We start from the raw sequence: 25,331 nt of genomic DNA on the forward strand, positions 1-25,331 counted from the left end.
ATGTGGCAACACCCCACTGAACCTCAGGGCTATCTGCTCTGGAGGCCTGTACCTTTCCTGTTGCTCAGAGCGCCCATGCAGGGCCCAGCTCTGTCTGCAGAGAGCCGGGGCAGGCAGGGAGGTGCTATAGCACCGAATAGACCCAGGGGGGCATTCTCTGTCCTTTGGGCCCCCCTAAGCCAGGCTATGACTGGCTGGCCACAGGTGCGCCTGAAGTCCAGCCTAGGGGCATTGGGTAGGCCCATCCCTGCCAATCTCAGCTCCCAAGAACCCCAAGCCACAAGTGGAGATGATCCCCAAGTTCAGAGAGCCCAGCCCCCACAGGCTGTCGAGTGGGAGAGAGGCAGTGAGGGAAAAAAGGGCAGAGCCTGGCCACCAGGATGTAGGAATTACAGCAGGGCCTGGAGCATGTCACTGTCGAGGAAGACAGTCCAGCCCACGTGTCCTCCACACTGCCGCGAAGCCTGTGGCCTGCTCAGGAGTCAACCCAGACATGGAGCATGCCAGAGGCAAGCAAGGAAAACTGCTTTCTTCCCTGGGGCCCCACCGTCTCCTCAACCACAAACCGAGCATGCAGGGAGGTTGAACTTCCCCATCTACAGTTCTAAGAGCCAATAGCAAGCCACTTGTCAATGACTTCCAAATACTCCAGTACAGGTCTCTATTTGGAAAAAAGTGGGTGCACTGGAGACAAGAGAAGAAGAGAAAAGGTTCAGAGGATGGGAGTCAGGTGAGTAGAAAGGTTAAAGGGTCTGGGGAGCTCAGGGAAAGGTGAAGTCTAAGAACAGACTCGCAGTCATCCTGCACGGCTTTCACAAGAGGGCACAGTTCCAACTGGAAAATGATGAGCTCCTGTTTGCAAGGGGGGTTAGAGCCTGGGTTCTGGCACTAGACCACCTGGGTTCAAATCCCAAGTGTGGGTGCTTCAGGGACTCTGGCCAGTGGCCTAGCCTCTGTGGGCGTCAGCTTCTGTAATATGGGGAAACAAAGTTGCTGTAGGTTTAAATGGGGCAACAAGGGAGCACTTGTTGGCCTGGCCTCTGCCTGCCCCCCCACCTGGGCAGAGCATCCTCCCTCCCTCGGGGCTCCCCCAGCTACACCACACACAGGCCCGTGGGGGCAGCAGATGCGGGCCTGTGCGCTTCCTGAGGCTCACTGGCTGCCACCTGCGGATCTGAGCAGACCTCGCTGACTGATGGCAACACTCCTCCAGAGCCTGAGGCCTGGAACCCAGGTGGAGGCTGTGGTGGGAGCTGGCTGCTGCGTCTCTCAGCACAGCAGTGGCTGGTCTGCACCAGACTCCCCAGTCGCTGGTGGGGGAGGGCAGTCCTAGAAGGCAGGAGCTGGCTGGAGCACATTTCTGCATCCCCAGAACCTTCAGGAATGAACAGTTTGTGTGCTGGGGTTGGGGGGGGGGGGACGACTCAGCAAACGTCTGCTGCATGAAAGCTCACTTAATTAAAAGCAAATCTGATTAGAAAGAGGGATGATAGCCCTTCCTGCAGGAGGTAGTGAGGCCTACATTTCTGGAGAGCTTCAGGAAGACTAGGGGTGGTCATGTGGCCTGGGCCACAGGAGGTGAGGATTGGGGGATGTGGCTTTGCTCTGTCCTATCCATGGCTAGAACATGTGCGTGTGTGTATGATGGTTGGGCTCTTATCCAAATTATAGACTCTTCCAGCTACAGGAGAGAGACTTCAGAGATCAGACACCAGCACATACAACAAGGAAAAACCTTCAGAGAGTAGTTGGGGGTTTTCACTTTGAAATCAATCACCGTGACATCAAACCAGGGGCAACGCATGTGGTATCGCTTGGCGGGCCTCACTCCTCAGGAATAAAGCTGAGCCCAGGCCAGCACAGTCGCAGCAACAGCTCTAAGCAGGGATTTCCACTATTCACATCAATTGCTTGGTTTACTAGACTTTAGTCATTGGTCACTGGCTGCACAGGGGAATTCAGGCTCTCGCTTACACACCAGACAAGTCCCCATTTTCTCCAGCCTTTGCACAGGGACTTGGCTGCTGGTGCACATAATTATGTCATTACATGTGTGTCTCTTTCAGGGTTTGGCTCCCATGATGAGGCTTGGGAACTGCCCAAGTTCTGAAGTGACTATTCTAACTCAAACCAGAGAAGTGACACCAAAGGAAGAAGGAAAGCCAGCCTTGAGGTGCAGCTCTGAGCCAGGCTCTCGCCTGCTGTGAGAGGACCACATGCTGCAAGAGAGAAGAACTGGGAAGTTTCAGTCCTGCCTCTACCTCTTACAGCTCTATGACCTTGTGCAAGGGAGTCACTAAACCTCAGTTTCTTCCTCTGAGAAAGGCTGTTGTTAGGATCAGCTGTTGATGTTGATGAGAACACCTAAGACGACAGCAGAATGAACACTTAGAGGAAAGAATCTCAATTAGTGGACGTCAAACTGTGGCAGCAGCTGAGGTAGAGAACGGAAGAGCCATTTGGGGCGAGGGACCTTCTAATAACCCCAGTAACCACAAGACACTGTACGTAATCTGAGGAAGAAAAGCAAGAAGGACATGGCACGTGCTCAGCACTGACTATGTGCTTCTCTGTCTGTTCCTGGTTACCCGCCCCACAACAAAGTCCTCTCAGAGGACAGGAACCAGCAGCCCTCTGACCCAGGCAGGAATGGGACCCCAAGGAAAGAACCCAGAGGCTGCCTGGATCATAGATGAGTCCCTTGCAAATGAGGCATGAATTCTTCCAGGTCATTTAAAAGCCACCAGATTTGACAAAGTCCGGAAGAGTCCTTTGGATGATAACATGGTTCTAGCATCATCAGAAACATTTGGCCACAGACAATGCCTTTTCCTGCTCCTCAGTGCAGTTACAGTCTGGCATGGTGGGAAGAGCGGAGGCCTGGAGTAGCCCACGGGATGGGGCCAGCACGTTGGCCCTGCCGCTGTGGGACCTGGGCAAGTCAATTCAGTTCTCTGAAACTCGGTATCCTTTTCTGTAAAAACAAGACAAATGTATCCACCTCCCAAATCTGCTGCAAGGATGAGAAGAGACTTTTGGCATGAAAGTCTGCGAGCAGTGATCAACCATATTGTAATTCCCTGGTGTGAACCCCAGGAAAGGAGATTGGCCTTCAGTTCATCTCATTTTGTCAAATGAATTCCAGAGGCCCAGAACCTGGAGGCCTAGGGTGGGCCAAGCTATGGGCACCATAAACGGAATCCAACTGGGGATGGATATCCCTGTCCCTGCCCACCACGAGCTTTCAGGCCAGGCAGGGCCACCTTCCACAAGACTGGGCCTTCCCACCTACTGCCTTTCCACTTCACTCTGCCCACACTGAGGCTCCCTCTCTGTTTCCATTATCCTGTGTGCCAGCCATAACCGAGGTGCCATCGCAGATTAAAGCACCTGTCAGGGGCTGGTAAGGAGGTACCAAAGTATGGCTCCTAAAGGCAGCTGCATTTGCATGGAGAAAAAAAGGAGACTAACATTTTACTGAGCACTTGCTGTATGCCAGGCCCTGTGCACATGTGGTCTCCTCAACTCCCCACCACAGCTCATCTTAAAGAAGAAAAGGGTCCTGGGGGAGAGTGGCTTGTCCATGCCATGCTAAGCCTAGGCCCAGCTCAGTCTGTCGGTCTCCAAGCCAGCTCCTTCTACTATGTTGAGCTGCCTCGACCTGCATCCAGAGATTTTCAGAGGGAGGTGAACAGGCACTTCAGCAGCCCAGCAAGACTCTCAGCTACCAGACTCTGGCACTGGAAACCAGGAGAAAGGCCAGGGATTTGGGCTAGGGCCAGAACATTAGGGCAGCCGTTTTACCTTCTCCCTAGGGGGAGGACCTTCTCAGCTTCTGCTTCAGAGAGAACCTCTGTTTTCTCAACTGGCTTGGGAGCCAACATGGCCTTCAACCTGCTGGACAGGGATCTGAGAAAACAAGGACCAGCAGGACAGGCCAAGGGGCCAGTCAGACCCCAGCACAGCTTCCTCCAAGGGCGGGGATGCTGTGGCTGACCACCTGAGGCCTGCCAAGCCTGCTAGACCACCCCTGCTCAGGAAGGACGGCAAAGTGCACAAGCTCTGCTAGGGGCAGGTTGCAGGCTGGCCCGTGCCCCAGGCTAGCATACTCCCTGGTGCCCTGGACACATTTAACAAGCCATCAGCAGTGGAGCGGGGCAGAGCCAGGAGCCAGGAGTCAGTGCCACTTCAGACTTCAAAGCCGGCCAGTGCTCTAGGTGGCGTCTGTGTGTTTAAACTTGACTGGGCTGATGCCGCAGGCTCCTGTAGTCCAGCCCTAAGGCCTCCCCTGACCAGCACCAGTGGATGCCAGACTCTGTATGGCTGGCCCGCCTGGCCTGATCCCACCACGATGTGGGAGGGGGCAGCTTCTTGCCACCTCCCAGGCAGCAATCGAGGCATCTGCGCTTCCATGAGGAAAGTCCAATAAACAGTACTGACAACAACCCTGCTTAACCAGGGCCCGCTCTGTGCCGGGCAGAGCACTCAGCGCGCTACCTGTGTGGCTTCCTTATGCCGCCCTGTGAGGCAGGAAGGAGTCCGTGGGAAGACATTTGCTCGAAGTCTTAAGGCTGCTGGTGGTCCAGCAGGCCTAGGAGCCTGGCAGGCTGCCCTGGAGCCTGTGCTGCTGAGGCTGTCCAGGGCCTCAGCCTGCACGTGCTGCTATGCTTGGCTCTCTCTTCTCCACCCGCCCAGGTCTTACAGCAGGCATCGGCTCTGCCTCGCCTGCCTGCCTCTGCCACCTGCCATGACCTGGGCCTGCATAGTTAGTGGCAGGACTGCCACTTAGTATTCTAAGGTATGAGCACCGTTGTTATCCTGTTAATGATGTGGACCTAAAAGAGAATTTTGAGTAAGAGCTGGTAGGACCACCTTTGTTGTTTTGCTTTGTTTTTGGTGACTGGCCAGTAAGGGGATCCAAATCCTTGACCGAATAATTTGGGTGGAAAGCTGTGTGAGCCGCCAGGGGAAGGGAGGGCTGTAGTGAGACACAGCAATGGGGTGGCATCCTGGGGTGTGACAACAGAAGAGTGCCACGGAACCCGGCAAGCATTGCCAAGCACTTACTGTCCTAAGCACTAAGTCCTCACCAGCCCTACCTCTTTTCACGCTCACAACAATCCTGAGGAAGGCATGATTGTTACAAATGGAGAAATGTAGCCACAAAAGAAGTGACCACCAGACCACTGAGCTCCATGGCTCAACAGACAAACCGGGTGCCCCGGAGCCTCAGGATAAGCCTGGGAAGGCAGAAGAGCAGGCCTCCCTGGCTGGCCCTGCTCAAAGGATTCCTCCCTCCCCCCAGCCACCAGCCTGGACCATTTCCCTTCTCCAGGATAAAGGGCCTGTCTTTGAGGCTGGCCCTGCATGCCTCAAACTCTTTGCCCCACCCTCCAGCTGCTGGCTGTCCTGGGCTGAGGATCTCTGACCACTGTTTGGCCTCTAAGCCTTACAGAAGCAGTTCCTGGACTTGGAACATCTCTCCTTCCCCCACAGCAAAACTTCCAGTTATTCAAGGCACAGCGAAGACGTCACCACCTCTTTCTGCCCTGACCAGCACACTCCCCCCACCTTGGCTCTCTCTCTTGGCCCCCATAGCCCTCTGTACATCCCTCTGACACAGGCATGTACTTCTGTCCTCCACTAGAAAGACCCCGTTTTCTGTAAGGCTAGACTCTTGGCTCACTGAAAGGGGAGCAGCTTGCCTGAATCTGCACGTGGCTGAGATGCAAGTGACCTCCCGAGGACATGGCCCAGTGGTTACAACCTTAACTTTTACACACCCTCCATCCCACATCATTTTTGCCAGATCTTTGCTTACCCGTACTATTATTTACCTAATATTTTTCTTTATACCTGCCTGGAAGGGAAACTTTACATGGTACCTTAAAGAGAAAACAAGAGTCACTAGTCATATATAGAGGAAGTTAATAGTAAAAGTACGTAACAATGAAAAAAATAAATCGAATTCTAGTTACATACTACTGCAACTGGAAGGATCTGAATCTTGGCCTTGTTTTCTATTTATTAAAAGGCAGGTTAGCATGTAACAGAAGAATATTAAAGACACCTTTGAATGAATCTAAGACTTTTTCTGTGATATAATCAAAGGGTCAAAAGAAACTGAGAAAGAAAAAGAGTTATTACTAAAAGATTAAATATTATACAACAGTATGAGAAACAGCTCTAACCAAATGATGAGCAATCACTGCTTGCTCATTTCTAAGCAGGAAAACATAAGAACGAATGAATGACCTACACGCTATCTCTCTGTATCTGTTTATCTCTATATCTATACATAAATTCTTTACTCCTAATTTTAATGATTCATGATTTCTACTTTTTAAAATATATTAATCTCTGTGGCCACAAGTACAACTACAGTCTAAGTTCTATGAGGACGGGGATTTTGTCTTTCTTATTTACTGTTATATCCCTGACCGTTAGCATAAAGGTTCTACAAATATTTTTTGAATGACTATTACTGAATATTTAGTTTTTGTAACTGTTCCATAGACATACACACATGACTCTCTGTTCGAGTCATGTTAGAATTTATTTCTAAAAATTAACTTTTTGGTTGCAGTATGCCTCTTTGTCCTTACCTGCTGTCTGTTAGGCCTATTCAATTCTGAAATATGGATTCTGAAGGGCCCTGCTACAATTACAATTCCCTTTTTTATCAATTTCTCCTTGGATTTCTAATGGATTTTATTTATGTATTTGGTGTATACAAGTTTGTAATTGTGCCTTTTATCATTACATGATGTCCCTCTTTACCTTGATTAGAATTTTTAACCTTAAATTCCACCTTGTCTGAATCTAATATTACTACTTGTGCTTCCTCTGTGTTGACAGTCACGTGACATCTTTTTGCCCATCTTTTCATTCTTAACCTTTGCTCATCACTTTAAATGTGTTTCTTATAAACAACACACTACTAGACTCTGCATTTCAACCCAATCTATCAGTCTCTGTATTTAAATAGGAGAACTTTCCCATTTACATTTAGTGTAATGATGAGTAACTTAATTTTGTTCCCTCTGCTTTTGCTATTATTTATTAACATTGTTATTGTTTTCCTTATTGTTGTTGATTTAATCAAATTCATTTCAGTTTTCCTTTGTGAATGTGGAAGCTCTACTACTTTCATTCTAGTAATTGTTTCTTTCCCTTTTTCTGTGTTCAAGATCTTACACACATTTCTATATTTTTACTTTAAAACAGGATACCAACTATTTCCCTCATCACCACATGCTCTAGTTCCCTTCCCAATCCCTCACCCCTGAAAGATGAGCCCTTTCAAACACTTTTACTTACCTTCTGTCCCCCTCAGGTGAGACCTCTGGATGTCCCTGCCAATTCAAGCTCCCTCTCCCATGACCCAGTTCCTAAGGACTGCTGAGAGAGTTGAGTACTTTTAGCTGTAGATGATGATTGGAATTTTCTTTGCAGGATGCTCATTCTATTTCAAGAGCCCTATTTACCATTTAGATCAGAGGCAAACTATAGCCAGAGGGTCAAATTCTGCCTGCTACCTGTTTTTGAATGGCCTGTGAGCTAAGAAAGGTTTTTACATTTTCTAATGCATTGAAAAACATCAAAAGAGGAAGACTATCTCATGATATGTGAAACTATATGAAATTCAACTTTCAGTGCTCATAAAAAAACGTTTTACTGGAGCACAGCCATACCCATTTTACGTATTGGCTAGGATAGTTTTTGTGCCATAGTAGCAGAGGTGAGCAGTTGAGACAGATACCATATAAGGTGCTCAGCAAACTACAAGTTGAAGTAACACAGTTATAACTTGATAGCATCTCTCCCAACTACAACGTTTTATTTATTTATTTTTATTACTAGTGCGTACCAATCATGTCAAAATAAGAAAAGGAAAGTGGACTTCAAATGTCTCACTTTTAAGGCTCAGTGGGGTGTGGACTATTATTTTATCAAATTACATGGCAAAGCATTGTTTGTTATTAGTTGTGCTAATAGAATGCAACATACACTGGCATCACAATATTCCCAACTCACAGAAAAACAATGGTCAGAAAGATGAGAAAATTTAAAACAGTATATCTCATCACAGCAGACACACAAAAAATTAAAAATGGTAATGAGGCTGCAACCAAAGTAAGTTTCCAAGTGGCTCATTTGTTAGCCAACAAGGAAAGCCATTAACCAATGCTAAGATAATTAAATTGTGTTTGACTGCAAAAGCTGAAAAAAGTATCCAGAGAAAATAAGCTTGTTTAAGATTATTAGATCTTGGGCAAGAACAGTTGCTCAGGTTTGGGCCACAGGCTACAGTTTGCTGTATATAATACTGATGAGTTGAGCCCCATCTGTTAGGGCACCTGCCTGTCTGCAATGGGAGCAAGTGAAGCAGAGTGCAGGAGGTCTACAGAGAAGGATGTGGAGGCTTGAGAGTCAGCATCGCACATGTGCCAAGCACTGTCCTTGGCATTTTATACTTACATCTTACTACCTGAAAGTGAGAGTGTCTAATGTACCATTCATTGTCAGCCTCCCTGTGAGGACAAGAACTTCGTCTATCTTGTTGCAGCTCCAGTGCCTGGCACAAATGTAGGAACCCAGTAAACATCTGAACATATGAATGAATGATGCCTTTTACAGGCAGAGGTTCAGAAGGCCTATATGCTGCAGGCCCCCTCAGGTATAAAGCATTCACTCTTCCCACCTGATAAGTAGAAGATGTTAGACACATATCTATAGTGTTAGTGTTCAACAAATATCTACAGAGGCTGAGTCTTCCTTCATGTGAACTGAGGGCATCTCAGAAGCCCACGCTGAACTTCCCAAAAGACTGACTGCTTGCAGAGCAGACCCACTAAGCTTGCTCAGCACCAGAGTGAGTGCTAGGAGCTGGCTCACCGTGACAGTGGGAATCTTGCACAGATCAGATTCAATCTTTTCAGGACATCCTGACCTCCCAGAAACTTCTCTGGACAGAGACATGCTCAGGAAGGAAGCTGGGTGATGGCTGTGATGAACCCAGGAATTTTTGGAGATAGCCAAGCATAGCCAGGGAAGAATAAGCATAGGGCACTTCTCTGGCCCCTGCCCTAGATGACAACACCGATGGGTAAGCCTGACTCTTAGCCTCACCTCCCCGACCTTCCACCAGCTCTGGGTGATTCCTGATAGGAACCAGGGGGACTGGTCCCCATGCTTCAAAGAGGAATGATGGATTCCTGGGGAAAAGAGTGAACCCAAGCTTCAGGATTTATTGTTTTGACTCTAAGAGCTTAAAAATTAATAATAATGAAAACAAGCACATAGTAGGAGACAAGCACTGACCTCAGACACTTATGTGCAATCCCTTACCTCACCTTCATCTAACCCCATAGTGTAGCACTGTGAAAGTTCCCACTTCACAGAAGAGAAGAACCAGGTGCAAGGAAGTCTCACAACCCACCCAAGTATCTACACTAGGAGGTGGTGAGGCTGGGAGAGCCGGGGTCGGGTAGTGGTGACAGGACTGAGGGAGGTCAGTGCCAAATGCTGCCATCTGACACTGGCTGCGGAGAGGCTGGGCCTGCTCAGACCCACAGGGGCTGCCTCCAGCATGTAAGCAAGTGGAGGGTGGGCACAGCAGGTGGGCCTGTGTGCAGGCCCTGGCTCTGTGACTGACCAGCTGAGACAGCTTAGGCCTCTTGACCACCTGGGCCTCAACTGTCTTGTCTACATACTACAGGACTCTGAGGGCCTTCCTGATACCCGTCACAGATTCCAGACTGAGCTGTCTGCAGGCGCCTGAGCAGGAGGGGAGGGTGAGGGTGGGGGACATGCTTACCCGCTCCACAAGGCCGCGCCTGTGCTTTAGCTTGTACACCTTCAGGGTGGGCAGGAAGCTCTCGGCGTAGTTCCTGTCCTCCAGGCCGTGGAGCAGGATGCCGTGGAAGGCCAGCCGGCACGTGTTGGTGTGGATGTCTGCATCCAACCTGGAGCCGATCACCAGGCACAGCTGAGGGCAGGTGACAGGCCTCTCAAACTCCACAAGGGCCCACTGCTGCCGAGGACAGTGTCCCTCTGTGGCCTGGCCCGCCTTGTCAGCCTCATCACTGTCTGTCCCTGCTGGCACCAAGTCCTTGCACAGGTACTGCTCCTGGAAGAGGTACTCTCGAGAGAAGTCGAAGGAGTCCAAGACAGGCTCGTGGTCAAAGCTATCAGGGTCAGGGCTGAAGAACATCAATCGGCCCATGACTGTCTCATGGCCCACTGTGATGTGGAACTTGGCTTTGGTCTGTAGGGGCCCCCGGAAATAGGGGATCTTTTCCACGGAGATGAGAGCTGCATGGACAGTGTGCAGGGACTCAGGGGCACACACCAGCCCACGCTCCAGCAGCTTGGGGTCAAACTGGGTGACACAGATGCCCAGCCGGTCTCCCTGCATGGCTGAGGAGACGGGTATGTGGAACATCTGCATGGACTTCACCTTCTTCACCACCTGATCAAGAGGAAGAGAGAGAGCACATGAAACAGACACGCCTTGAGGTTGGGTGGGGGCCAGGAGCCAGTCCCTGTGTTCACCAGCACCCAGCTGGCACCAGGCCCAGGTGCTGATACACAGGGTAGACCAGCCAAGGTGAGGCCCAGGGCCCAGTCAGCTTCTTTTTGAACAGAGCTGGTACCATCCTGAAAACACGAGGTCTGGGGACACTAGGCAAGGCAGGGCCAGGCCTCATGCTGCAAGGCTCACCCCTATTCCAGGACAAGGGCAGGAGTCACAGCAGCCAAATCCTGGACTACCTCAGTTCCCTCCGTCCTTCTAGTCCCCACACCACCCCAGGCTCCAGTCCCTCCAGGCTTCTCCCTTCTCATTAACCATTTTGGAACTTTCTAGTTCTCTGTATGGGCTTGCCCCGCCCCTCCATGGTCTCCTCTGTTCTGCAGCCTGTGAAGCTACGCCTGTCTGCCTCTTAAAGCCTGGGTCAAACACCACTGCTCTGGACCCCTGGCACCTCGGTGGCACCCAGCCCCTCTGAGTCATACAGGCCTGTGGCACCGTCACTGTCTATTCCACATCTGCCTGCTGGCCTGGGGGCTTCTCCAGGGCAGGGTCTCTCTTCACTAATTAGACACATATTCCCTGAGTGCCTACTGTGTGCCAGATGTCATACTAGGGGAAGGACAGAGTGAGCTGTTTTCAAAGAGATTAATACCTGGAAATAATAACAACAAAATAACATATATAAGAAAAATTATTAATATCAAATCAATTTATCTCAATATAAATAAAACTAATATATAAAATTATACATGTAAATATATAATTTAATGTAATTATATTATTTATGTCATATATAGAATATGCTGTAAAGAAAACAGCACAGGATAATGTGACAGAGAAGGCCTGGGGTGGGGCGAGGGTCTGGCTTTTCAGGTGGGTGGTCAGGGAGACCTCTCTGCAGAGGCAATGTCTACGCTAAGGCCTGAGTGTAAGAAGCCAGTTGTGTGAAGATTCAGAGAAAGGGCCGAGCCCGTGGCGCACTCGGGAGAGTGCGGTGCTGGGAGCACAGTGACGCTCCCGCCGCGGGTTCGGATCCTATATAGGAATGGCCAGTGCACTCACTGGCTGAGTGCCGGTCGCGAAAAAGACAAAAAAAAAAAAAAAAAAAAAAAAAAGATTCAGAGAAAGATCGTTGTAAATGGGGAACCAGTAAATGCAAGGCTCTGATATGGAAGAGTCTGGGTGAATCTGAGAAAGAAAAAGAGGCAGGATGGTGCAGCAGGGGAGGGAGGGAGGTCGAGGCTGGCCCCGCAGCAGTGTGCAAAGCCTGGAAGTCATGGAGAAGTTTGGGCAAAGGAGTAACCTGATCTTATCTGTTTCTAAAAGATCACACTGACTACTATACTGGCAGGTTTCTGCATCCACAGTTTGTAAATCAGAAACAGACATAGAGGAATCTCTAATAAATGTTCATGAAAAATGAACATTCCTATCATAATCCACTGTCTCTCAAATGAGATGAAATTGTGTTCATGGATTTCTGTTTAACGAAGTAGAGAAATGTGTAACATATTTCAGCCATCAAAAATCGTTAAACTAAAGACAATGCTGATGTTTAGGTAGCCAGCGTCCCCCTCCACCAAGCCTGGGTGTGCGCAGCTCTCATTCCTCCCCAGATGGCGGGAGAGTGCTGTGCTGATGGCCCCTGAGCCCAGGACCTTCGAGGACAGCCAAAATACTCAAGTGTTTGTTTAAAGACCATTAACTACCTAACCAAGAGGTCAGAGGGCAGAGAAAGTGAGAAGCACAGTGTCAAAAGCCACAGCCAAGATCAATCAAAAAGAAACGTAAACATCTGTGAAATAGTCTGTAAAGGCAATGGGAAATAAGATGTTCAGGAATGCAACTCAGAGTGACTGGAGAGTATTACCTTACACTGAGCGTGTTCTGCCCGGTGAGGAGGGGTACGTCACGACCCCCCCCTCCTGCCCCACCCACAGCCATCTCCCTCCTCCTGTGCAGCTTTCCAAAGCGCTTATCTGATGATGCAATGTTTGTCACCAACTTCTACATGGCTCCTGTCCTCCACCTCATGACTTTCAAACATTTTGGTTGTAGGTGGCGTGAGCAGAAAGATCCTCTGGTCAACTGAAATCCTATGAAGACTCCCTTGGTGGGTGGGCCTCCCAGTGCCCCCTGCTGCCCCGTGAGTTGTGTGACTGAAGAGCTGGTTCACGGGTCCAGTCCGGTTCTGCAGCTTGGCCTTCAGAGAGCCTCTCACCACACAGCCCTACTCCAGAGCCTCTTGTGTCCCACATCCTCAGCAGCCCGTGAGCCGTGACCACGGAGGCTGAATGACTCTTTGCACACACTGTGGTTCTGAACATCTCCACGCTTTGCGTGTGAGGTTCCTCCTCCCCGGGATTTCCTCTACCCGGCAAGTTCCCGTTCATGCCTAATCCCGGCTCCCACGGTGCCTCTTGGAAGGGCTTCCCTGATCACTGGCCACTCAGAACCTGTATTATTGTCATCCTGCTTTACAGGTCAGTACCTGCCTCTGTGTACTGATGGATTTAAACTACAAAATAACAAACACCCACAAGCCCATCACCCACCCCAAGAACTAAAACATTACCTATAACTCATACCTACCTCTGTCCTCTCCCCCACAGCTTTCCTGCCTGTCGCAGCGGGGGAAGCTGCTGTCTTTAATGTGACTTGCAGCATTCCCTTTCCTTTTATACACACGTGTGTGTGGGTGTGTAGAGGTCTACTACATAGGTAGCACATTTGCCTAACAATAGTTTGCTTTGTTGTGCAAGTTTCTGAAACCGTGAAAGGAGCATCACAACAATTACGACACTGGAAGTCCACGCGTGGCTGTGCCCTGTGGCTTGCTGGCTGCCAATGCTGCCGGTCACACCGTGTGCTTGTAGCACATCCCAGTGTGTGCTTGGGGCATTTCCATTTTTTTGCTGGAAAATGTTGTGATAAATTCCTTCTCTCACGAGAATCCTGCCTGGTACACATGCCTCCTACACATGTGCTAGGAGTTCTTGAGGAGAGGGGACCTGGAGTAGAACTGCTGAGTCGTAGAATAAATAGTATTCAACCTGGCTAGACACACAAACTTCCACCAACAGGGTATAAGACACCCAGTTGATACATGTCTTCTCCAACATTTGGTATTGTCAGATTTCTCTATTTTTGCCTATTAAATTTGTATATCTCCTCTTCTAAATTCTGAGATAGAGACCATGTTCTCCCTACTGCAGCACCCTCAGTGCCCAGCCCGGGGGGCAGCTGACACACCTTGCTTAGGACAGGCCCAGTGAAAACACCCAGCCCATCGGAAGAGAATGACTGAATCAGATCCTGGAAGAGGAACACTCCTCATGGCAAAAACACACCTGGTAACCCACGAAGCTCAGATTCCAGACCTGCCGGGGCTTGAGCAAGATCCTGTGTTTGTAAGTCCTCCTGTGAGAGAGGGCAGCCAGGGGCCTCACGCCCTCCTGGGGGACCCCAGCCCTACCCCACTCACTGAGCCCAGTGCCAAGCAGGCTTTACTCAAAGCATGTTTGCTTTTCAACGGGGCTTGTGTTCTTAGGCCTGAAGTGACAAAGAATGCCTTACGAGGGTACTGTGAAGAGCAGAAAGAAATAACTGTGCAAATCAAGATTTTAAGGGACAGACCGGAAATTGTGAGGCAGATAAAGATGGGGACAGGGTGGCGTGGCACTGGCAGACAGCACCGCTTCACAGTCATCAGCAGCTCACACTCTGCTGAGTGACCCTTTAAGGAAAGAAGATTCCTTTTAGAACACCAAAAATATAGAAAGCAGATAATTTTGTCAACCTAAGAATGGGAAAAACAGGCTTTCCTTTCCATCATTTTTCTAGCCTCTTGGAGAGACTCTCTCCATGTACTCAGCAAATCACTCCCCAAGCACGTGCTACTACTGTCCGTGCTGGGGACCGAGACCAACACACGCACCTTCACCTGCTCAGCATGCGTCTGCTAAGCTCCTCTCAGGCACCAGGCCCTGGAGTGATGGGGGAGGGGAGCAAAGCAGACAGCTTTGTTCCTGTGGAGCCTTCTGCACAGTGGGTGACAGGTACTAGTTAAATGATCAGCTAGTACATGGAAAGTTATAGAACTGTTGGGAGGTGTTGTGAGCGAGAGCACAAGGCACTGCGGCAGTGCACAGCTGGAAACCTGACTCACCCTGGGTGGTCTGGGAGGGCTTCCTTGAGGAGGCGGCCCTGGAGCTGAGATTGGATGGCTGGGAAGGAAGCACCTGCAGGGTCCCAGGGAGAGGGAAGAGCAGAGCATGCCTGAGGCCCCAAGTGGGGAGGAACCCCGCCTATCTGAGGATCTGCAGAAGGCAGGGCTGACCTCAAGCTGGAGACACCGGCTAGCCACCTGCACCAGGGGAAGAGCCACAGGTAGCTACTGTGGTGGTGGGGCAGGGGCTGAGCAAAGGAACAACACCTTCTAGTTTGCATTTTTAAAAGATCACTTGGGGCTAGCCGGTTATCTCACTTGTTAGAGCATGGAACTGACAACACTAAGGTCCTGGGTTCGGATCCCTGTACCAGCCAGCTGCCAAATAAGTAAGAAAATAAATAAATAATAGATCACTTGGGCTACGCTGTGTAGAAAATAGATGGGGGCAGGGAGGAGTGTAGAGAAATAAAAAAGGAACGAGGAAAACTAGCAAGGAAGATAGGGAGTTTAAGACATTTCTGTGGTGACAGACTGGATGTGAGGACAAGGGGGGACTTGCACTTAAACAGTAACATCCAGGTTTCCAGGTTTCCAGATTGAGGGTCTGCTTCACGCTAAGATGGCAGGTTTGAGGGGAGGGAGCTGGCAGCTCTGCGGACAGGAGATGTGGTAGGCAGTCAGAGGAGCGCAGAAGTCTGAGTTCTGGGAGAGGTTGAGGCTGGAGCTGGGAGCATGCAGACTCACATACCAAACTGCCTTTCTGGACAGCTGGTAGGCGTCTCCATCTTGCTACGTCTAAAACCTAAAATCTCCATCAGGCTCTTTTTCTCAGGAATTGCACCTCCGTGTCTCCAGATGCTCCAGTGGAAAGCCACGGCTCCAACCGGACCCTCCTCATCCTCTCATACCCGCATCCCAGTCATCAGTAGACCTAGTCGGCTTTACCTCAAAATATGAATGAGACCCCAGCATCTGACCCATTCCAGTTGCCTTCAGTGCCCCACTCCAGCCCCAGCCCCCGCCTGGCTTGGATTGTCACCCCTTCCCTTGCAGCCTGTTCTCCACGGAGCAGCTTATACATATGACGACATGACACTGGGTTTTGCCTCTAAACTCTCCAGTGGTTTCTCATCTCACTATGTAAAAGCTAAAGTCCTTAGCATGACTCACAAGGCACTGCAATCTGCCTGTTATTTCTCTGACTTCATTTGCTATGACACCCCACCCCCTCTTGTCACTTTACTCACATAGGCCTTGTTTCCTGTTTTCTAAACATGCCAGGCATGCTGCTACCTTAGGGCCTTTGCACCTGCCAGTTCCTCTGGTTGGGATGGTCTCCCCTCAGATATTCATGTGTCTCTCTTCCTCATTTCCCTCACATCCGCTCTAGTGTCACTTCACCAGAGTCCATCCTTGACTACCCAACAGAAGAGCCCACCAGACCCCATCACTGTCCTGCTTCTCTTCCTTGTCTTACTTTTCTTCACAGTACTTACCACCACTTGACGTGCATTTGTTTACGTGCTGTCTCTTGCCCTGGAATGTAACCTCTGTGAGGAAGGGAGATTTGCCCCAGTCCCATTTCTGTCTCCAGTGTCCAGCACAGTGTCTGGCACACAGGAGGCCTCCACACACACCTGTGGGGTAAATGAAAGGGCCAAGAAAGGCTGTGACATGTCCCTCTCCTCAGGGAGCTCCAGTTTGGGTCTGGGAGCTCCACCCACAGAGGCCCACAGAGATACCTACACACCTGTGAGAGCAGGGCTAGCCCCAGGGCCGGCTGAGCACTGAGAGGTTCCAGATGACCCCAAGAATAAGGAGTCTTCAAAGAAGAGGAGAACAGGTCTGAGGCTTGCTGATAAGGGACCCCAGGTCTCCCTGGCGGACCAAGCAGTGAGATGGCAGCAGACAGGGTTGGGTGGCAGAGCGGGGAGAGGTGCTGCTGCTGTGGGACCAGCAGGGAGGCCCATTCCCTGAACTCAGCTCCTCAGAGGGGATGGGTGGCCACATAGTTTATCGCCCTGCCCTTCCCATCTCTTCAGCACCAAGTACTTCGGGTAAAGGAAGGAATGGATACAGGGAGGGAGGGAGGGAAGGAGGGAGGAAGAGATCATCAGTAAGGAAAGACTTCTGAAGACTCAAGCTCATGCTTGCTAAGCAGTGTGGGCTCTTCTGATTAACAAAGAGCTTCACCATCAGCTGGGTCAGCTATTCTTCACAAAAACCCTCCGAGGCAGGCAGTATTTTTACATTCAATTTTATGGATGAAGAAACAGAAGTTTTTGATGTCTCCAAGGTCACAAGGCAAATAGGCCAAGATTTGGGACAACAAACAATGGGACTGCAAAGCAGGCCTGACATCCCACAGCTTCCTCCCTGACCAGCTGAGCAGAAACCACACCCTGGGCCAGCTGGAGCTGAGGACAGAGCAGCCTTGACCTGCCAGGCTCCTTGGGCTCAGACAGTCAGGGTGCTGGCCTGGAAGTGGCTCTGGACCCTGGTGATCAACAATGTGGTGCCTTCACAGCTTGAGCCCCAAAAGAAGGTTCCAGATGGGAACTCCACACCACCACTGTGACCTCTCCCATCCACACCAAGGGGCAGTGAGATGAGCCCCCTTTCTCAGGTGAGGAAGCGAAACCCGGGACAGTTAGGACTGCTGTAGGACTCAGGCACTAGCAGGGCAATCTCAGCCCAGGCCCTCTCTCTTATGCCCTAGGCCACTGCAGCTGCCCTGCCAAAAGTCAGCAGCAACCTCCTACGTGCTGAGCCCGTGGAGTTTTCAGACCTGACTTCTCAGCTGCATGGCTCTCCTGCAACTGCCCTTGTTTTCTGTTTTTGCGGAGCACCATGTGCCTAGTTTGTGGCTTGAGCAGATGACAGAACAAATGAACACCCCCTCTGACTGCTCCCAGGCCTGTTGGGCACAGACACTCCTAATGGTCTTTCCAGTGTCTGTTACTTAGTTTTCCGGCATCCTGAGGATTATGCATGATACTGTGCCCAGAATGATCTGGTCTCTCTTTAACATGTGCTTTCTGAGGCTACTGAAAACCTCCCATGGGAGTGTGGGAGGTGGGAATCATCCTGTGCTCATCTCTGCTCACCACAGCACCTTGCATGGAACAGTGAGCCCCACGCTGACATCCAAATAAACTGCATTATTTCGCCATGGGACCAGTACAGACAGCAGAGAAAAGAGAGACTCAACATCTGCTGGATACACACGATGTGGGGAAGCTTTACAGACCTGATTCCATTCAATTCTCCTGACAGTCTTTAAGGTGGCTAATGATGATCTCACTTGACAGAAAAGGAAACTGAGGCCCGCAGAGGTTAAGACATTTATCCAAAGCATCCAGGTCTGCCTGTCATTAAAGCACATATTCTTTTACTATACCAAGCCATAAAAACACATCCAGTACACCATGGAAGGCCAGGACAAAATGCACTCAACGTGGCGGGCGGCACTAGCATACAGCGGCTTCTCCGGCAGCATTACTTCCATAAGGTAAGAAATGGACAGTCTGACACCACCACTACAAACGGTAGAGGAAGCGCAGTGTTTGGGCCTTTCTGTCATTCTGCAGAATCAACAGATGCTTGAAGGAAGCAGGCACTATCCCTGTGCTTGGCAGTCTTTCTGCTGTGCAGAGATTTTTGTAATAATGGTACTGGCTATAATGAGATTGGACCTCTATTATCCATTTTCATTCCATTAATGAGCTTGGAAGCTCCTGGCTGTGCCAAAGGCTAGGGTCGGGACCTTGCGACTTCATCATTACTTAATAAAATGTAAATCGGAGAGGAAAAGAAACACACAAGGTTTGACACTAATAAGCTTACAGCAGGATTGGTTACTTCAATTCAAAGAGGTTCAGACTGGAGGGAAAAATGAAATAAGCTTTTAAAGATCAGTCTAGGTTTGGCTCCATCAGACCTAACCAATTTTGTTTAATAAGGCTTCAATTTGGCTGCTCTTATTTCCTTCTTCTGCAAGCTAGGCTATGTACAGATAACACATGCCTCCCCCACCACTAATGCATTTAATGGCATCTCACACACAAAAAGTCAAACCTGGGGCTCTGCACGAGGAGACAGCAGCATGGGCCCCTGGGGGCTGCCAGTGCTTCCCCTGCTGGTTCAGACCCCAGTTCCTCTGGCACCACCTCTGGAGGTGCAAGAGGGAAACTCAGATCAGCCTTGGGTACTCACTCACCTTTAGAGAAATTAAAATCACTCAGAAAGGTACAGAGAATCAAATGATGTAATAACTACCTGTATTCCCACCACCTAGAATTGACCACTAAGATATTGTCATTATTACTTTAAGTCTTGGCATTGAGTTGAAGACCCCTAGTCCTATCCCCTCCCATGACTCCTCTGGAGCAATTACTGTCATGAGTTCTTTATGTGTCCTTCTATTTTATACATTTATACCCATGTATATATCCCTGAATAGCATACAACTGGCCCTCCATATCTGCGAATTTTGTATCCACAGATTCAACCAGCCAGAGATTGAAAGGATTCAGGAAAAAAATCCACAAAGTTTCAAAAAGCAAAACTTGAATTTGCTGCATATCAAGTACTACATAGAATCCATGCGAATGAAGCAATGTGTAGATATTGTACTGGTAAAGTAAATAATCTAGAGATGATTTAAAGTGTACGAGAGGATGTGCATAGGTTATATGAGGGTACTTTAAGAGAAGTTCATGGAAAAACAGAATTAAAAGATAATACAAATCTTTCCATGAACTTTTTGAGGCAGCCCTGCATGCAAATACTATGCCACTTTATATAAGGGACTTGAGCATCTGCAGATTTTGGCATCTGTGGGGTCCTGGGACCATCCCCCACAGACACTGGGGACAGTGAGTACACATACTTGTCAGTGTGTATAACAGTACTACACCATTGTTCAATTCTACTACCTATCTTCCCACTTCTGCATTATATTTTGACATCTATTCATATTGGGACACACACACACACACACAAAATCTTGACTGTTGTATATTTTCTTTAGGAAAATTCCACCTGTCATTTATCCATGCCCTTATTGATGGACATGTGGGTTGCTATAATTTGCTACTAGAAAAAATGCCAAGATGACAATTCTTATAAGCATCAATCTGTAGACATCTTGATGGGAAGGTGTGGGCTGTGGGTCACCTGTTCAGTTTGACTGCATCTTACCGTCTGCTCTCTGCAGGCCCTACCAGCAGTGCAAGAAAAGGCCTCCTCCCCACACCCTCACCAGCTCTTGGTGCTCTAGGTGTTTGAATCTTTACAGTCTGTTAAATAAGGCATGGTGGCCTACTGCTCCTTTAATGTGTTTCCCAGTTACCAGGCAGGAGCCTTTCCCAGAAGGATTCTCTGAAGTCTCTGCAGCTCCAGTTCCTGGGGGTGACAGTGTGCACATCTCACCGACTAAGCGAGCCAGGCGCTCAGCTCCTGAGCAACAATGGACGTGCTCCTGACCCCACTCAGCTCTAGAGGAAGGGAAGGGCTGAGGTGAGGGAGGTGAGGGAGGCCCCCCACCATCTGGCTCTCTTCCCAGGCTCAGCCACCCCTGGGTACCACACCAGGAAATGGGGCTCCTGGAAGCCCTTGAGACACTGCCCCTCCCACCTGGCCTTGTCTCCCTCTTCCCCAGGCCCCTCCACAAGATGGGGAATTGTGCTGGCTGACCAGAGGAGGGGTCTATTTTAGCAAAAATTCCACTGGGCCTCAGACAAAAGACCAATTGTCCACTGGGGAGGGAGCAAGGGAAACCAGTTCCCAGGGGTCCCTGCATAGACATGAAAAATGCTGCTCGGGAACTCACAGACACATAAAGATCCAATTCCAAAATCAGAGATGGGGAGGAACGTTGTCTGCTGGTCATCTGGTCTCTGCCCCTGCCCCCATGTATCCAGGCCAGGCTGGCATTCCCAGTGGTCAGTCAGGCCTGTGGACACAGCGTAGCTGGTGTTATTCAGGGCCCCACAGGAACTTCTCTCTTCTTCTCGGCTCACCCCACCCTTCCTTATGCCCTGTACCCCACTAAATCATACTCACGTCTCAGACCTCAGGGGTCCCCCAGACCAGCTCAGGTCATCTGCTCTAGAGCCCAAAAGCACCCTACAGAGTTCCTCACAGCACTTATAACCCCTTGCTGGAATTTCCACCACATGCCTATGCATTCAGCATTGTCTGGGGCCTCCCATACAGTGGAGCAGTGGGCACAGCGACACCTGTGGGCCCAGGCCCGAGCAAAGAACCCTGGTGTGTCTAGATCTCACAGGGATGGGCTGCGGGTGAACAGAGAGGCCCCCACAGTCTAGGGATGCCCTTCCCATCAGCCGGGCCCACCGAGGCCCAGCACTGGTCATGCCGCCCCCTGCTGAGCCCCTGCCCCCGCTCCCTGCCCCTCTGTGCCAACTCCTTGGAGGGCACATCAGGCCTTTCGCCATCTGGCCAGCTCCTGCACACTCAGCAGCACTGTCCCCTGAGCTTGGGCCAAATCAAACCCCTGGCCTGCATGCCCAGTGATATCTCCCAGCCCTGTGCCCTGGCAGAGCCAGGCCTGCCTCCCTCTCTCCCCTCCCCCACCTCTCCTTGTCCTTCAAGCCTCACCTCAGCGCTCACAGTCCCTGACATCCAGCCCCTGGCTCAGACTCTGGCACATGCTGTGTAACCATCCCTTCAGAGCCCAGCGATGATGATGCCCTCACCCCGCATAGCTGGGCAGCAGCAATGTCACCTGGACTCCAGCCTACAGCAGGCAGCTCTCCTGTAAACGAGGGGGCGGCCAGCGTGTCGAGCACAGAGACTGTGGCCCTGGGGAGGCTGTCCAGCAGCTGAGCCCAGGTCTCGCCCTGCCTCTGGGGGTCCTGGAGGGGCCACGGTCAAGGGCAGGGGAGCTCATGATAATAATAACAACAACAAATGAGGATAAGAGAACATGACCTCAATGACAATAATAATAAACAAGGAGGAGGACTAGAGAGAGGAGCATCAAGGACCACATCAGAATTTACTCACACACTCAGAGGTGTCACTGCTGGGCCTCCCGACACATGGTGTGACCTGTTCTATGGCCAAACCTCAGTGACTGAGACTACCGTAAAGGGAGGCTCCTGGGCCTCGGATGTATTTTCAAATTCAGTCTCACACTATTCCCTGAAGAGGATCAAGGCAAAAAGAAGTGCCACCTACATTGTGAACACCTACACAATGGGGAGACACTATCTCCCTAGCAAAGTGCCACGGGGCCTTGGGGGACAATGGATACAAAGTGGGGGGCCTACTGTGTGGCCGGCCTCACCCCACGGAGCAGACCTGCATGACACCAATATGGTTCCAAACTCCTTTAATTCAGATGAACGTAAAATGGGGGTGACCTCAAGAACTGACTTTCTCTACAAGCTTATTCTCTTTTGCTCATAATTTCTATTTATTACAACTTTGGCCTTATAGTCAAGAAACCACAGTGGCTTTATGACATTCCATTGTCACTGTTACAACCTGCTGGAGAGGGCAGGCGTCCAACAGGCTCCAGGCCCGCTGCTCTGTCCCAGGGCATAGCAGAGCACCTCACTGGCGACCCCCTCTCTCTCATGCCTGGACCTTGCCTGCCTGCACCTGACTCCTTCTACTCAACGAGATGGCTCTCAGATGTGTCCCTTCTTGGGTCTGCCTACTCCTCTCAGCAGTGACCACACTGGACCTGAGGCCAGATGTACGGAGGTTAGGACTATGGCTCGAGCTCTGAGCTTTGGGCAAGCTCCATAACTTTTCCAAGCCTCAGTGTGCTCACCAGCAGAATGGGGACACTAGGTCCCAGCTACAGGCATCCTGTGAAGACTTTTGGAGGCAGCATGTGTCTCATGTCCTGCCAAGCCCTTGTGAGTGCCAGGTCCGCATGGTCCAAACTTCGGCCTTTGGATCCTCCCTCATCCGTCGCATTCCCACAGCCCTGGAGCTGACAAACCCTGGAACTTGCCTGCCTCACTCTCGCAGTCTCTTCTTGCTCACTGCGCCTCACTTCTCACTCATACCCCCCAACAGCCACCCCTGCTCCACACAATGCCAGGCACTTTGCTGGCACAGAGCCCAGGTCATGCTGTGTCCTTGCCAAAGCCTGCACGGCTCCAGCTGCTCTGGTGCTCACTGCCCTGGCCCTTCTCTCTAGCCCAGTCACCTCCTGTGTCTGCGCAGTCCTTTCCAGAGCTTTCAGCCAGACCCCCAGCACACTCCCCATCCCTGCCGATGCTTATTTATCCGTGCAGAGTGGTCTCCTGAACACCTGTCACAGTGGGCATTCCTTGAGGTCCATCTCCAGCGTCATTGCCCTCCTTCCTTTGCTGCGTTTAACTCAACACACACTCACGTGGTACCTACTACATGGCAAGGCCTCTGGGGACATGGGGGAAGCCATGGCCCTCAATCTCCATGACACCACACTCACCAGGGGAGATAGATGTGTAAAGTGCATTTAGAACACAGTGTGTTGAGCACTACAAGGGGCTTTAGGAGCCAGCAGTGACTGAATTAGGTCTTGAAGGACAATGCCACGCAAATGAAAGCCAGAGAGGGATGAGGTCCGTAGGGTTCGGAGAAGGTGTGAGGAGGTGCCAGGCAGGTCTGGGGTGGAGTGCTGTGAGGCAGGATGGGGCGGGGCTGCAAGGAGCCAGGAGCCCCTTCTGCCCACCTGTGTATCTTGTCCTGACGATGCGGGGCCTCCAATGCACGAGGGGCTCAGAAGCAACTCGTGGAACTGAATTCCAGGAAAAACGAGGTCAGGATTCCCACTTCTTGAGAGCTCACAGGGAACAGTTACAAAGACTGGGCCACAGCCTGCAAGTCCTCCTGTGGGGACACGGCCATGTGCAACATGAAGCATCCACACCAGTGAGCACCTGCGATGGGCAGGCAGTGCAGTAGCTCTGTGGGCAGTGACGAGGTGAGGTCCCTGGGACCCGCATGGGGCAAAGCCGGAAGAGCGCAAGCACAGCCTAGAGCACAATGCTACACGCGGGCATGGATGCCGCGTGCTCTCAAGGGCACCATGCATGGGCATGGGTGCCATGCACAGTGGGGTTGGATGTCAGCTGTGGACTGGAGGCCGGATGGGTGTGACGCAGCAGACCTGCTCCCCGTGACTGTAAGGTTTTGCTTTTGTTTCAATAGGATATTTCTAAATTAGTTGTGCAATTAAAAATTAATTCTTTAAAAATAAAAAGACAGACTTTCCAGTCAATTCAAGATAATAGAACCAGATTCCACAATCTACTCAATAAAGACTGACAATCTATTCTGAGCCTGAGTGAGGTGCTCGCCATGGGCTGAGAAGTGGGAGACAGAGGTGACAGGTGGGTGTGGGGAGGGAGAAGCCCCTCCTACGCCCCAGCTGGGTCTGTCACAACTGTGGCTCGAGCCTTGCCTGCCCCAGCAACACCGGGCCACCACCACAGGAAGAGGAGCCACAAGACCCTGATGAAAGCCTGGCCCAGCCCACATGGGAAAACCGAGGCATTGTTTGCTGAGGCAGCAGGCACAAGATGAGAGACTCGTGTCCCTTCTGAAGCCTATGGAACAGCTATGCCCCCTGCCAAGAGAGGAGGGCAAAAGAGACGGCACTAGTCTCCGAGTTCACTATGAAATAAAAAGGAAAAGCGGCAAAATGCGAGGTGCCATCTAAGCTCCGTACTGCACCAACCCAGCAACCCGGGGGGCAGGAGGGCAGCCCCCAGCTGGACCCGAGAAAAGAGGTGGGCACTCTGAAGACACCAAAATGTTCTGTCCCAGACCAGAGTGGACCAACCTGAACTCTAACAAGGTGCCCAATGGCAAGTGTCTCTTCTCCACTGCAGTCTCCTGGAGGCAACCTCCACACCCCCACCCCCACTCTCGACCCCTAAATTCACTGCCCCCCCTACCACTGCCACTAGAGATCACACTGGCCCAGCATTTCTGGAAAGTTCTCATCATTTCTATATTTTATGTCCAAGGATCTCACCTCTAGGAAACTCTCCAAAAGACAAAAATGGATCACCAAAATATTCACCTCACTACCACTGATGATGATAGCCAAAAGACGGAGACAGCCTCGCTGTTCAACAGTCCAGGAATGGCTAAATAAAAGAGCAGGTGAGACACCACATAAGAAAATACACAGAGCAATTTTATCAGCATGGAAAAACGGTGTCTCTACAGTACTGAACAGATAATCAAGGTATAAAAATGCACTTAAAATATATACAGTTGTTGCCTCTGGGTGATAAGCTTCTTGGTGAGCTTTTCTTTTTTTCAGTTTTTGAGTTTCTTTATACTTTGCAAAAATTTCTAAAGTAATTGTGTATTGCTTTAATATGTGAAGGAAAGGTTTTTAAAACCCTAAATTAAAACAAAAAGAAAGACCATCCCACCAGGCTGCCACAGAAGGACCCATACGAATCCTTTCCCAACCAAACAGCCCTTTAGAGAGCCTACTTTGGGCCATCCTGCCAGGCACCCAGTATCGTTCTCTCATCCTCACAGTGCCCAGGAGGCAGGTACTCTCACACCATTTGACAGAGGAGGAAAGCAAGAGTCCACAGCCTATCCGGGGCCACTCGTCTGGTAAATGGTAAG

The 25,331-nt window shown here is 50.4% G+C and overlaps 1 protein-coding gene across 1 annotated transcript in view; it reads right to left on the reverse strand.

The window, feature by feature from the left end:
* Nucleotides 1-25,331, reverse strand: part of EEFSEC (eukaryotic elongation factor, selenocysteine-tRNA specific) — a 243,194-nt gene that overhangs the window by 46,534 nt on the left and 171,329 nt on the right. The window contains exon 5 of the mRNA XM_063114567.1: nucleotides 9,821-10,474. Within this exon, the coding sequence (XP_062970637.1) occupies nucleotides 9,821-10,474 (654 nt within the window). The remainder of the gene's footprint in view (nucleotides 1-9,820; nucleotides 10,475-25,331) is intronic.

Source organism: Cynocephalus volans, chromosome 11 (genome assembly GCF_027409185.1).
Source record: "Cynocephalus volans isolate mCynVol1 chromosome 11, mCynVol1.pri, whole genome shotgun sequence".
In the NCBI taxonomy this organism is placed as follows: Eukaryota; Metazoa; Chordata; class Mammalia; order Dermoptera; family Cynocephalidae; genus Cynocephalus; species Cynocephalus volans.